Genomic DNA, 13,850 nt, shown 5'->3' on the forward strand with positions numbered 1-13,850 from the left:
GTGATACACTCATCTGGTACAGTTAGTAGCTGATACAAATGTGATATTCCCACCTGGTACAGTTAGTAGCTGATACAGCTGTCATACACTCACCTGGTACAGTTAGTAGCTGATACAGATGTGATACACTCACCTGGTACAGTTCGTAGCTGATACAGATGTGATATACTCACCTGGTACAGTTAGGAGCAGATACAGCTGTGATACACTCACCTGGTACAGTTAGTAGCTGATACAGCTGTAATACACTCACCTGGTACAGTTAGTAGCTAATACAGATGTGATATACTCACTTGGTACAGTTAGTAGCTGATACAGATGTGATACACTCACCTGGTACAGTTAGTAGCTGATACAGCTGTGATATACTCACCTGGTACAGTTAGTAGCTGATACAAATGTGATACTCACCTTGTACAGTTAATAGCTGATACAGCTGTGATATACTCACCTAGTACAGTTAGTAGCTGATACAGCTGTGATACATTTACCTAGTACAGTTAGTAGCTGATACAGCTGTGATACACTCACCTGGTACAGTTAGGAGCTGATACAGATGTGATACACTCACCTTGTACAGTTAGTAGATGATATATCTGTGATACACTCACCTGGTACAGTTAGTAGCTGATACAGCTGTGATACACTCATCGGGTACAGTTCGTAGCTGATACAGATGTGATATACTCACCTGGTACAGTTAGGAGCAGATACAGCTGTGATACACTCACCTGGTACAGTTAGTAGCTGATACAGCTGTAATACACTCACCTGGTACAGTTAGTAGATAATACAGATGTGATATACTCACCTGGTACAGTTAATAGCTGATACAGCTGTGATACATTTACCTGGTACAGTTAGTAGCTGATACAGTTGTGATACACTCACCTGGTACAGTTAGTAGCTGAAACAGCTGTGATACACTCCCCTGGTACAGTTAGTAGCCGATTCAGCTGTGATACACTCACCTGGTACAGTTAGTAGCTGATACAGCTGTAATACACTTACCTGGTACAGTTAGTAGCTGATACAAATGTGATACACTCACCTGGTACAATTCGTAGCTGATACAGTTGTGATACACTCACCTGGTACAGTTAGTAGCTGAAACAGCTGTGATACCCTCACCTGGTACTGTTAGAAGCTGATACAGCTGTGATACACTCACCTGGTACAGTTAGGAGCCGATACAGCTGTGATACACTCACCTGGTACAGTTAGTAGCTGATACAGCTTTAATACACTCACCTAGTACAGTTAGGAGCTGATACAGCTGTGATACACTTACCTGGTATAGTTAGTAGCTGATACAGCTGTAATATACTCACCTGGTACAGTTAGGAGCCGATCCAGCTGTGATACACTCACCTGGTACAGTTAGTAGCTGATACAGCTGTCATACATCTACTTTGTACAGTTAGTAGCTGATACAGCTGTGATACACTCACCTGGTACAGTTAGTAGCTGATACAGATGTGATACTCAACTGGTACAATTAGGAGCTGATACAGCTGTGATACACTCACCTGGCACAGTTAGTAGCCGATACAGCTGTGATACACTCACCTGGTACAGTTAGTAGCCGATACAGCTGTGATATACTCACCTGGTACAGATAGTAGCCAATACAGATGTGATACACTTACCTGGTACAGTTAGTAGCTGATACAGATGTGATACACTCACCTGGTACAATTATGAGCTGATACGGATGTGATATATTCACCTGGTACAGTTAGTAGCTGATACAGTTGTGATACACTCACCTGGTACAGTTAGTAGCTGATACAGATGTGATATACTCATCTGGTACAGTTAGTAGCTGATACAGCTGTGATACACTCACCTGGTACAGTTAGTAGCTGATAAAGTTGTGATATAATCACCTGGTACAGTTAGTAGCTGATACAGATGTGATACACTCACCTGGTACAATTATGAGCTGATACGGATGTGATATACTCACCTGGTACAGTTAGTAGCTGATACAGTTGTTATACACTCACCTAGTACAGTTAGTTGCTGATACATCTGTGATACACTCACCTGGTACAGTTAGTAGCTGATACAGCTGTGATACACTCACCTGGTACAGTTAGTAGCTGAAGCAGCTGTGATATACTCACCTGGTACAGTTAGTAGCTGATACAGTTGTGATACACTCACCTGGTACAGTTAGTAACTGATACAGATGTAATACACTTACTTAATACAGTTAGTAGCTGATACAGTTGTGATGCACTCACCTGGTACAGTTAGTAGCTGATACAGTTGTGACATACTAACCTGGTACAGTTAGTAGCTGATACATCTGTGATACACTCACCTGGTACAGTTAGTAGCTGAAACAGCTGTGATACACTCACCTGGTACAGTTAGTAGCTGATACAGCTTTAATACACTCACCTGGTACAGTTAGGAGCTGATACAGCTGTGATACACTTACCTGGTACAGTTAGTAGCTGATACAGCTGTAATATACTCACCTGGTGCAGTTAGTAGCTGATACAGATGTGATATACTCACCTGGTACAATTAGGAGCTGATACGGATGTGATATGCTCACCTGGTACAGTTAGTAGCTGATACAGTTGTGATACACTCACCTGGTACAGTTAGTAGCTGATACAGTTGTGATATACTAACCTGGTACAGTTAGTAGCTGATACATCTGTGATACACTCACCTGGTACAGTTAGGAGCTGATGCAGATGTGATACACTCACCTGGTACAGTTGGTAGCTGATACAGCTGTGATACACTCACCTGGTACAGTTAGGAGCTGATACAGCTGTGATACACTTACCTGGTACAGTTAGTAGCTGATACAGCTGTAATATACTCACCTGGTGCAGTTAGTAGCTGATACAGATGTGATATGCTCACCTGGTACAATTGGGAACTAATACAGATGTGATACACTCACCTGGTACAGTTAGTAGCTGATACAGATGTGATACACTCACCTGGTACAGTTAGTAGTTGATACAGATGTGATACACTCACCTGGTACAGTTAGTAGCTGATAGAGATGTGATACACTCACCTGGTACAGTTAGTAGCTGATACAGATGTGATACACTCACCTGGTACAGTTAGGAGCTGATACAGCTGTGATACACTTACCTGGTACAGTTAGTAGCTGATACAGCTGTAATATACTCACCTGGTGCAGTTAGTAGCTGATACAGATGTGATACACTCACCTGTACAGTTAGTAGCTGAAACAGATGTGATACACTCACCTGGTACAGTTAGTAGGTTATACAGCTGTGGTATACTCACCTGGTACAGTTAGGAGCTGATATGGATGTGATATATCACCTAATACAATTAGGAGCTGATGCGGATGTGATATACTCACCTGGTACAATTAGGAGTTAATACAGATCTGATATACTCACCTGGTACAATTAGGAGCTTATATGGATGTAATATACTCATCTGGTTCAATTAGGAGGTTATACAGAAGTGATATACTCACCTAATACAATTCTGAGCTGATACTGATGTGATATACTCACCTGGTACAATTTGGAGCTGATATGGATGTGCTATACTCATCTAATACAATTAAGAGCTAATACTGATGTGATATACTCACCTAGTACAATTAGGAGCTAATACGGATGTGATATACTTACCTGATACAATTAGGAGCTGATACGGATGTGATATACTCACCTGGTACAATTAGGAGTTAATACAGATGTGATATTTATTATTATTATTATTATTATTATTATACTTTATTTGTTAAGCGCCAACATATTCCGCAGCACTGCCCATGGATACAATTCTTTTAAATAAAACAATACAAGACTTGTAAGATACAGGACAAAATTTACAAACACATACAGGAGGGATTGAGGGCCCTATTCCCGTGGGAACTTACAATCTACAATTAGGTGAGATATACTCACCTAATACAATTAGGAGCTGATACGGATGTGGTATACTCACCTGGTACAATCAGGAGGTTATACAGATGTGGTATACTCACCTGGTACAATCAGGAGGTTATACAGATGTGATATACTCACCTGGTACAATCAGGAGGTTATACAGATGTGATATACTTACCTGGTACAATTAGGAGTTAATACAGCTGAGATATACTCACCTAATACAATTAGGAGCTGATACGGATGTGATACACTCACCTGGTACAATCAGGAGGTTATACAGATGTGATATACTCACCTAATACAATTAGGAGCTGATACGGATGTGATACACTCACCTGGTACAATCAGGAGGTTATACAGATGTGATATACTCACCTGGTACAATCAGGAGGTTATACAGATGTGATATACTCACCTGGTACAATTAGGAGGTTATACAGATGTGATATACTCACCTAATACAATTAGGAGGTTATACAGATGTGATATACTTACCTGGTACAATTAGGAGCTAATACAGCTGTGATGCACAGAAATAGATCATTTTATATTTGCATTAGAATATAGTTTTTATTCTGGATTGTCTACTGCGCAACTGTAAGAACCTACCTAAATTAGTATTCTCCTTTTAGCAGGAAGCAGATTCCTTTACCTCCCCATGTAAACTAAAGTGTATGCACATCTCTGTTTGTTGCAGCCCTCGGAGGAGGCAGCCATGCATTCAGATGCTCAGTCTGACTCTCAGCTGGATGGTTCGTCTAGTCAGACTGTGACTCCTCTCTCAGAGATGGCCGGTACAGGACTTCTCGACTCTCTGCCTGCCTTAGACCTTCTGCCTGATGAGGAACTTCCCACAGACCCCAGCAACAATTCCAGCTCCACACAGGATGAGGGTGAGTGTGTGTTACCCAGTACAGCTCTGTAATATACATCAGTCATTATACATATGTCATCTGCTACAGTCCCTGTATTTATTAGCTGGCATGTCACTCTCCTGTTGTATTACACAGTACAGCTCTGTAATATACATCAGTCATTATACATATGTCATCTGCTACAGTCCCTGTATTTATTAGCTGGCATGTCACTCTATCTATAGCACACAGTACAGCTCTGTAATATACATCAGTCATTATACGTATGTTATATGATACAGTCCCTGTATTTATTAGCTGGCATGTCACTCTATCTGTGTTACACAGTACAGCTCTGTAATATACATCAGTCATTATACGTATGTTATATGCTACAGTCCCTGTATTTATTAGCTGGCATGTCACTCTATCTGTATCACACAATACAGCTCTGTAATATACATCAGTCATTATACGTATGTTATATGCTACAATCCCTGTATTTATTAGCTGGCATGTCACTCTCCTGTTGTATCACACAATACAGCTCTGTAATATACATCAGTCATTATACGTATGTTATATGCTACAGTCCCTGTATTTATTAGCTGGCATGTCACTCTCCTGTTGTATTACACAGTACAGCTATGTAATATACATCTGTCATTATACGTATGTTATATGCTACAGTCCCTGTATTTATTAGCTGGCATGTCACTCTCCTGTTGTATCACACAGTACAGCTCTGTAATATACATCAGTCATTATACGTATGTTATATGCTACAGTCCCTGTATTTATTAGCTGGCATGTCACTCTCCTGTTGTATTACACAGTACAGCTCTGTAATATACATCAGTCATTATACGTATGTTATATGCTACAGTCCCTGTATTTATTAGCTGGCATGTCACTCTATCTATATCACTCAATACAGCTCTGTAATATACATCAGTCATTATACGTATGTCATCTGCTAAAGTCCCTGTATTTATTAGCTGGCATGTCACTCTATCTGTATCACACAATACAGCTCTGTAATATACATCAGTCATTATACGTATTTTATATGCTACAGTCCCTGTATTTATTAGCTGGCATGTCACTCTCCTGTTGTATTACACAGTACAGCTCTGTAATATACATGAGTCATTATACGTATGTTATATGCTACAGTCCCTGTATTTATTAGCTGGCATGTCACTCTTGTTGTATCACACATTACAGCTCTGTAATATACATCAGTCATTATACGTATGTTATATGCTACAGTCCCTGTATTTATTAGCTGGCATGTCACTCTCCTGTTGTGTTACACAGTACAGCTCTGTAATATACATCAGTCATTATACGTATGTTATATGCTACAGTCCCTGTATTTATTAGCTGGCATGTCACTCTAGTTGTGTCACACAGTACAGCTCTGTAATATACATCAGTCATTATATGTATGTTATATGCTACAGTCCCTGTATTTATTAGCTGGCATGTCATTCTCCTGTTGTATCACACAATATAGCTCTGTAATATACATCAGTCATTATACGTATGTTATATGCTACAGTCCCTGTATTTATTAGCTGGCATGTCACTCTCCTGTTGTATTACACAGTACAGCTCTGTAATATACATCAGTCATTATACGTATGTTATATGTTACAGTCCCTGTATTTATTAGCTGGCATGTCACTCTCCTGTTGTATTACAAAATACAGCTCTGTAATATACATCAGTCATTATACGTATGTTATATGCTACAGTCCCTGTATTTATTAGCTGGCATGTCACTCTCCTGTTGTATTACACAGTACAGCTCTGTAATATACATCAGTCATTATACGTATGTTATATGCTACAGTCCCTGTATTTATTAACTGGCATGTCACTCTCCTCTTGTATTACACAATATAGCTCTGTAATATACATCAGTCATTATAAGTATGTTATATGCTACAGTCCCTGTATTTATTAGCTGGTATGTCACTCTATCTATATCACACAATACAGCTCTGTAATATACATCAGTCATTATACGTATGTTATATGCTACAGTCCCTGTATTTATTAGCTGGCATGTCACTCTATCTATATCACACATTACAGCTCTGTAATATACATCAGTCATTATACGTATGTTATATGCTATAGTCCCTGTATTTATTAGCTGGCATGTCACTCTCCTGTCGTGTTACACAGTACAGCTCTGTAATATACATCAGTCATTATACATATGTTATATGATACAGTCCCTGTATTTATTAGCTGGCATGTCACTCTCCTGTTGTGTTACACAGCACAGCTCTGTAATATACATCAGTCATTATACGTATGTTATATGATACAGTCCCTGTATTTATTAGCTGGCATGTCACTCTCCTGTTGTATCACACAGTACTGCTCTGTAATATACATCAGTCATTATACGTATGTTATATGCTACAGTCCCTGTATTTATTAGCTGGCATGTCACTCTCCTGTCGTGTTACACAGTACAGCTCTGTAATATACATCAGTCATTATACGTATGTTATATGCTACAGTCCCTGTATTTATTAGCTGGCATGTCACTCTCCTGTTGTATTACACAGCACAGTTCTGTAATATACATCAGTCATTATACGTATGTTATATGCTACAGTCCCTGTATTTATTAGCTGGCATGTCACTCTATTTGTATCACACAGTACAGCTCTGTAATATACATCAGTCATTATACGTATGTTATATGCCACAGTCCCTGTAATTATTTATTAGCTGGCATGTCACTCTCCTGTTGTATTACACAATATAGCTCTGTAATATACATCAGTCATTATATGTATGTTATATGCTACAGTCCCTGTATTTATTAGCTGGCATGTCACTCTATCTATAGCACACAGTACAGCTCTGTAATATACATCAGTCATTATACGTATGTTATATGATACAGTCCCTGTATTTATTAGCTGGCATGTCACTCTCCTGTTGTATCACACAATATAGCTCTGTAATATACATCAGTCATTATACGTATGTAATATGCTACAGTCCCTGTATTTATTAGCTGGCATGTCACTCTCCTGTTGTATTACACAGTACAGCTCTGTAATATACATCAGTCATTATACGTATGTTATATGCTACAGTCCCTGTATTTATTAGCTGGCATGTCACTCTCCTGTTGTACCACACAATATAGCTCTGTAATATACATCAGTCATTATACGTATGTTATATGATACAGTCCCTGTATTTATTAGCTGGCATGTCACTCTCCTGTCGTGTTACACAGTACAGCTCTGTAATATACATCAGTCATTATACGTATGTTATATGCTACAGTCCCTGTATTTATTAGCTGGCATGTCACTCTCCTGTTGTATTACACAATATAGCTCTGTAATATACATCAGTCATTATACGTATGTTATATGCTACAGTCCCTGTATTTATTAGCTGGCATGTCACTCTCCTGTTGTATCACACAGTACAGCTCTGTAATATACATCAGTCATTATACGTATGTTATATGCTACAGTCCCTGTATTTATTAGCTGGCATGTCACTCTCCTGTTGTGTTACACAGTACATCTCTATAATAAACATCAGTCATTATACGTATGTTATATGCTACAGTCCCTGTATTTATTAGCTGGCATGTCACTCTCCTGTTGTATTACACAGTACAGCTCTGTAATATACATCAGTCATTATACGTATGTTATATGCTACAGTCCCTGTATTTATTAACTGGCATGTCACTCTCCTGTTGTATCACACAGTACTGCTCTGTAATATACATCAGTCATTATACGTATGTTATATGCTACAGTCCCTGTATTTATTAGCTGGCATGTCACTCTCCTGTTGTGTTACACAGTACAGCTTTGTAATATACATCAGTCATTATACGTATGTTATATGCTACAGTCCCTGTATTTATTAGCTGGCATGTCACTCTCCTGTTGTGTTACACAGTACAGCTTTGTAATATACATCAGTCATTATACGTATGTTATATGCTACAGTCCCTGTATTTATTAGCTGGCATGTCACTCTCTAGTTGTGTTACACAGTACAGCTATGTAATATACATCAGTCATTATACGTATGTTATATGCTACAGTCCCTGTATTTATTAGCTGGCATGTCACTCTCCTGTTGTATTACACAATATAGCTCTGTAATATACATCAGTCATTATACGTATGTTATATGATACAGTCCCTGTATTTATTAGCTGGCATGTCACTCTCCTGTCGTGTTACACAGTACAGCTCTGTAATATACATCAGTCATTATACGTATGTTATATGCTACAGTCCCTGTATTTATTAACTGGCATGTCACTCTCCTGTTGTATCACACAGTACTGCTCTGTAATATACATCAGTCATTATACGTATGTTATATGCTACACTCCCTGTATTTATTAGCTGGCATGTCACTCTCCTGTTGTGTTACACAGTACAGCTTTGTATTATACATCAGTCATTATACGTATGTTATATGCTACAGACCCTGTATTTATTAGCTGGCATGTCACTCTCCTGTTGTATTACACAGTACAGCTCTGTAATATACATCAGTCATTATACGTATGTTATATGCTACAGTCCCTGTATTTATTAACTGGCATGTCACTCTCCTGTTGTATCACACAGTACTGCTCTGTAATATACATCAGTCATTATACGTATGTTATATGCTACAGTCCCTGTATTTATTAGCTGGCATATCACTCTCCTGTTGTGTTACACAGTACAGATTTGTAATATACATCAGTCATTATACGTATGTTATATGCTACAATCCCTGTATTTATTAGCTGGCATGTCACTCTCCTGTTGTATTACACAGTACAGCTCTGTAATATACATCAGTCATTATACGTATGTTATATGCTACAGTCCCTGTATTTATTAGCTGGCATGTCACTCTAGTTGTGTCACACAGTACAGCTCTGTAATATACATCAGTCATTATACGTATGTTATATGCTACAGTCCCTGTATTTATTATCTGGCATGCCACTCTCCTGTTGTATCACACAGTACAGCTCTGTAATATACATCAGTCATTATATGTATGTTATATGCTACAGTCCCTGTATTTATTAGCTGGCATGTCACTCTCCTGTTGTATTACACAATATAGCTCTGTAATATACATCAGTCATTATACGTATGTTATATGATACAGTCCCTGTATTTATTAGCTGGCATGTCACTCTCCTGTCGTGTTACACAGTACAGCTCTGTAATATACATCAGTCATTATACGTATGTTATATGCTACAGTCCCTGTATTTATTTATTAGCTGGCATGTCACTCTCCTGTTGTATTACACAGTACAGCTCTGTAATATACATCAGTCATTATACGTATGTTATATGCTACAGTCCCTGTATTTATTAACTGGCATGTCACTCTCCTGTTGTGTTACACAGTACAGCTCTATAATATACATCAGTAATTATATGTATGCTATATGCTACAGTCCCTGTATTTATTAGCTGGCATGTCACTCTCTAGTTGTGTTACACAGTACAGCTCTGTAATATACATCAGTCATTATACGTATGTTATATGCTACAGTCCCTGTATTTATTAGCTGACATCACTCTATCTATATCACACAGTACAGCTCTTCAATATACATCAGTCATTATACGTATGTTATATGCTACAGTCCCTGTATTTATTAGCTGGCATGTCACTCTCCTGTTGTATTACACAATATAGCTCTGTAATATACATCAGTCATTATATGTATGTTATATGCTACAATCCCTGTATTTGTTAGCTGGCATGTCACTTTCCTGTTGTGTCACACAGTACAGCTCTGTAATATACATCAGTCATTATACGTATTTTATGTGCTACAGTCCCTGTATTTATTAGCTGGCATGTCACTCTCCTGTTGTGTTACACAGTACAGCTCTGTAATATACATCAGTCATTATACGTATGTTATATGCCACAGTCCCTGTAATTATTTATTAGCTGGCATGTCACTCTCCTGTTGTGTTACACAGTACAGCTCTGTAATATACATCAGTCATTATACATATGTTATATGCTACAGTCCCTGTATTTATTATCTGGCATGTCACTCTCCTGTTGTGTTACACAGTACTGCTCTGTAATATACATCAGTCATTATACGTATGTTATATGCTACAGTCCCTGTATTTATTAGCTGGCATGTCACTCTCCTGTTGTATTACACAGTACAGCTCTGTAATATACATCAGTCATTATACGTATGTTATATGCTACAGTCCCTGTATTTATTAGCTAGCATGTCACTCTATTTGTATCACACAGTACAGCTCTGTAATATACATCAGTCATTATACGTATGTTATATGCTACAGTCCCTGTATTTATTAGCTGGCATGTCACTCTCCTGTTGTATTACACAGTACAGCTCTGTAATATACATCAGTCATTATACGCATGTTATATGCTACAGTCCCTGTATTTATTAGCTGGCATGTCACTCTCCTGTTGTATCACACAGTACAGCTCTGTAATATATGTTACAGTTAAAGTGCAGAAACAGTTAATGTGCACATTACCTAGCTAATCTGCAGATTAACTGATTTGCTCAGTTAAAGTGCAGAATATGCACTTTACCTAGGTAATGTGCACATTAACTGCTTCTGTGTAGTTAAAGTTGGAAAAGTTTGTTTCTCCAACATAGGTGTGTCCGGTCCATGGCGTCATCCTTACTTGTGGGATATTCTCTTCCCCAACAGGAAATGGCAAAGAGCCAGCAAAGCTGGTCACATGATCCCTCCTAGGCTCCGCCTACCCCAGTCATTCTCTTTGCCGTTGTACAGGCAACATCTCCACGGAGATGGCTTAGAGTTTTTTAGTGTTTAACTGTAGTTTTTATTATTCAATCAAGAGTTTGTTATTTTAAAATAGTGCTGGTATGTACTATTTACTCTGAAACAGAAAAGAGATGAAGATTTCTGTTTGTATGAGGAAAATGATTTTAGCAACCGTTACTAAAATCCATGGCTGTTCCACACAGGACTGTTGAGAGGAATTAACTTCAGTTGGGGGAACAGTGAGCAGTCTTTTGCTGCTTGAGGTATGACACATTCTAACAAGACGATGTAATGCTGGAAGCTGTCATTTTCCCTATGGGATCCGGTAAGCCATTTTTATTCAGACAGTAAATAAGGGCTTCACAAGGGTTTATTAAGACTGTAGACATTTTCTGGGCTAAATCGATCATATTTACACATATTTAGCCTTGAGGAATCATTTAATCTGGGTATTTTTTGTAAAATAATATCGGCAGGCACTGTTTTAGACACTTTATTCTATAGGGGCTTTCCCTAATCATAGTCAGAGCCTCATTTTCGCGCCGGTATGGCGCACTTGTTTTTGAGAACAGCATGGCATGCAGCTGCATGTGTGTGGAGCTCTGATACATAGAAAAGTCTTTCTGAAGGCATCATTTGGTATCGTATTCCCCTTTGGGCTTGGTTGGGTCTCAGCAAAGCAGATTCCAGGGACTGTAAAGGGGTTAAATATAAAAACGGCTCCGGTTCCGTTATTTTAAGGGTTAAAGCTTCCAAATTTGGTGTGCAATACTTTTAAGGCTTTAAGACACTGTGGTGAAATTTTGGTGAATTTTGAACAATTCCTTCATACTTTTTCGCAATTGCAGTAATAAAGTGTGTTCAGTTTAAAATTTAAAGTGACAGTAACGGTTTTATTTTAAAACGTTTTTTTGTGCTTTGTTATCAAGTTTATGCCTGTTTAACATGTCTGAACTACCAGATAGATTGTGTTCTGACTGTGGGGAAGCCAAGGTTCCTTCTCATTTAAATATATCTGTTGGTGTGAATCTAAAGGATTCCCTTGGGACAAGGTTAAGATTCCTAAGAGTCTATCCTTCCTTCGAGAAGGATTGGAAAAGGATTATCTGCAAGTTCCTTGATGGGACAGATTTCTGCCTTGTCTGTGTTACTTCACAAAAAGCTGGCAGCTGTGCCAGATGTTCAAGCCTTTGTTCAGGCTCTGGTTAGAATCAAGCCTGTTTACAAACCTTTGACTCCTCCTTGGAGTCTCAACTTAGTTCTTTCAGTTCTTCAGGGGGTTCCGTTTGAACCCTTACATTCCGTTGATATTAAGTTATTATCTTGGAAAGTTTTGTTTTTGGTTGCAATTTCTTCTGCTAGAAGAGTTTCAGAATTATCTGCTCTGCAGTGTTCTCCTCCTTATCTGATGTTCCATGCAGATAAGGTGGTTTTACGTACTAACCTGGTTTTCTTCCAAAAGTTGTTTCTAACAAAAACATTAACCAGGAGATAGTCGTGCCTTCTCTGTGTCCGAAACCAGTTTCGAAGAAGGAACGTTTGTTGCACAATTTGGATGTTGTTCGCGCTCTAAAATTCTATTTAGATGCTACAAAGGATTTTAGACAAACATCTTCCTTGTTTGTTGTTTATTCTGGTAAAAGGAGAGGTCAAAAAGCAACTTCTACCTCTCTCTCTTTTTGGATTAAAAGCATCATCAGATTGGCTTACGAGACTGCCGGACGGCAGCCTCCTGAAAGGATCACAGCTCCTTCCACTAGGGCTGTGGCTTCCACATGGGCCTTCAAGAACGAGGCTTCTGTTGATCAGATATGTAGGGCAGCGACTTGGTCTTCACTGCACTCTTTTACCAAATTTTACAAGTTTGATACTTTTGCTTCTTCTGAGGCTATTTTTGGGAGAAAGGTTTTGCAAGCCGTGGTGCCTTCCATTTAGGTGACCTGATTTGCTCCCTCCCTTCATCCGTGTCCTAAAGCTTTGGTATTGGTTCCCACAAGTAAGGATGACGCCGTGGACCGGACACACCTATGTTGGAGAAAACAGAATTTATGTTTACCTGATAAATTACTTTCTCCAACGGTGTGTCCGGTCCACGGCCCGCCCTGGTTTTTTAATCAGGTCTGATAATTTTTTTTTTTTCTTTAACTACAGTCACCACGGTATCGTATGGTTTCTCCTATGCAAATATTCCTCCTTAACGTCGGTCGAATGACTGGGGTAGGCGGAGCCTAGGAGGGATCATGTGACCAGCTTTGCTGGCT

General features: G+C 38.8%; 1 protein-coding gene across 1 annotated transcript in view; it reads left to right on the forward strand.

The window, feature by feature from the left end:
• GRAMD1A (GRAM domain containing 1A) overlaps positions 1–13,850 on the forward strand; it is a 312,874-nt gene that overhangs the window by 198,302 nt on the left and 100,722 nt on the right. The window contains exon 10 of the mRNA XM_053691281.1: positions 4,609–4,804. Within this exon, the coding sequence (XP_053547256.1) occupies positions 4,609–4,804 (196 nt within the window). The remainder of the gene's footprint in view (positions 1–4,608; positions 4,805–13,850) is intronic.

This window comes from Bombina bombina, chromosome 8 (genome assembly GCF_027579735.1).
Source record: "Bombina bombina isolate aBomBom1 chromosome 8, aBomBom1.pri, whole genome shotgun sequence".
NCBI classification, from domain to species: Eukaryota; Metazoa; Chordata; class Amphibia; order Anura; family Bombinatoridae; genus Bombina; species Bombina bombina.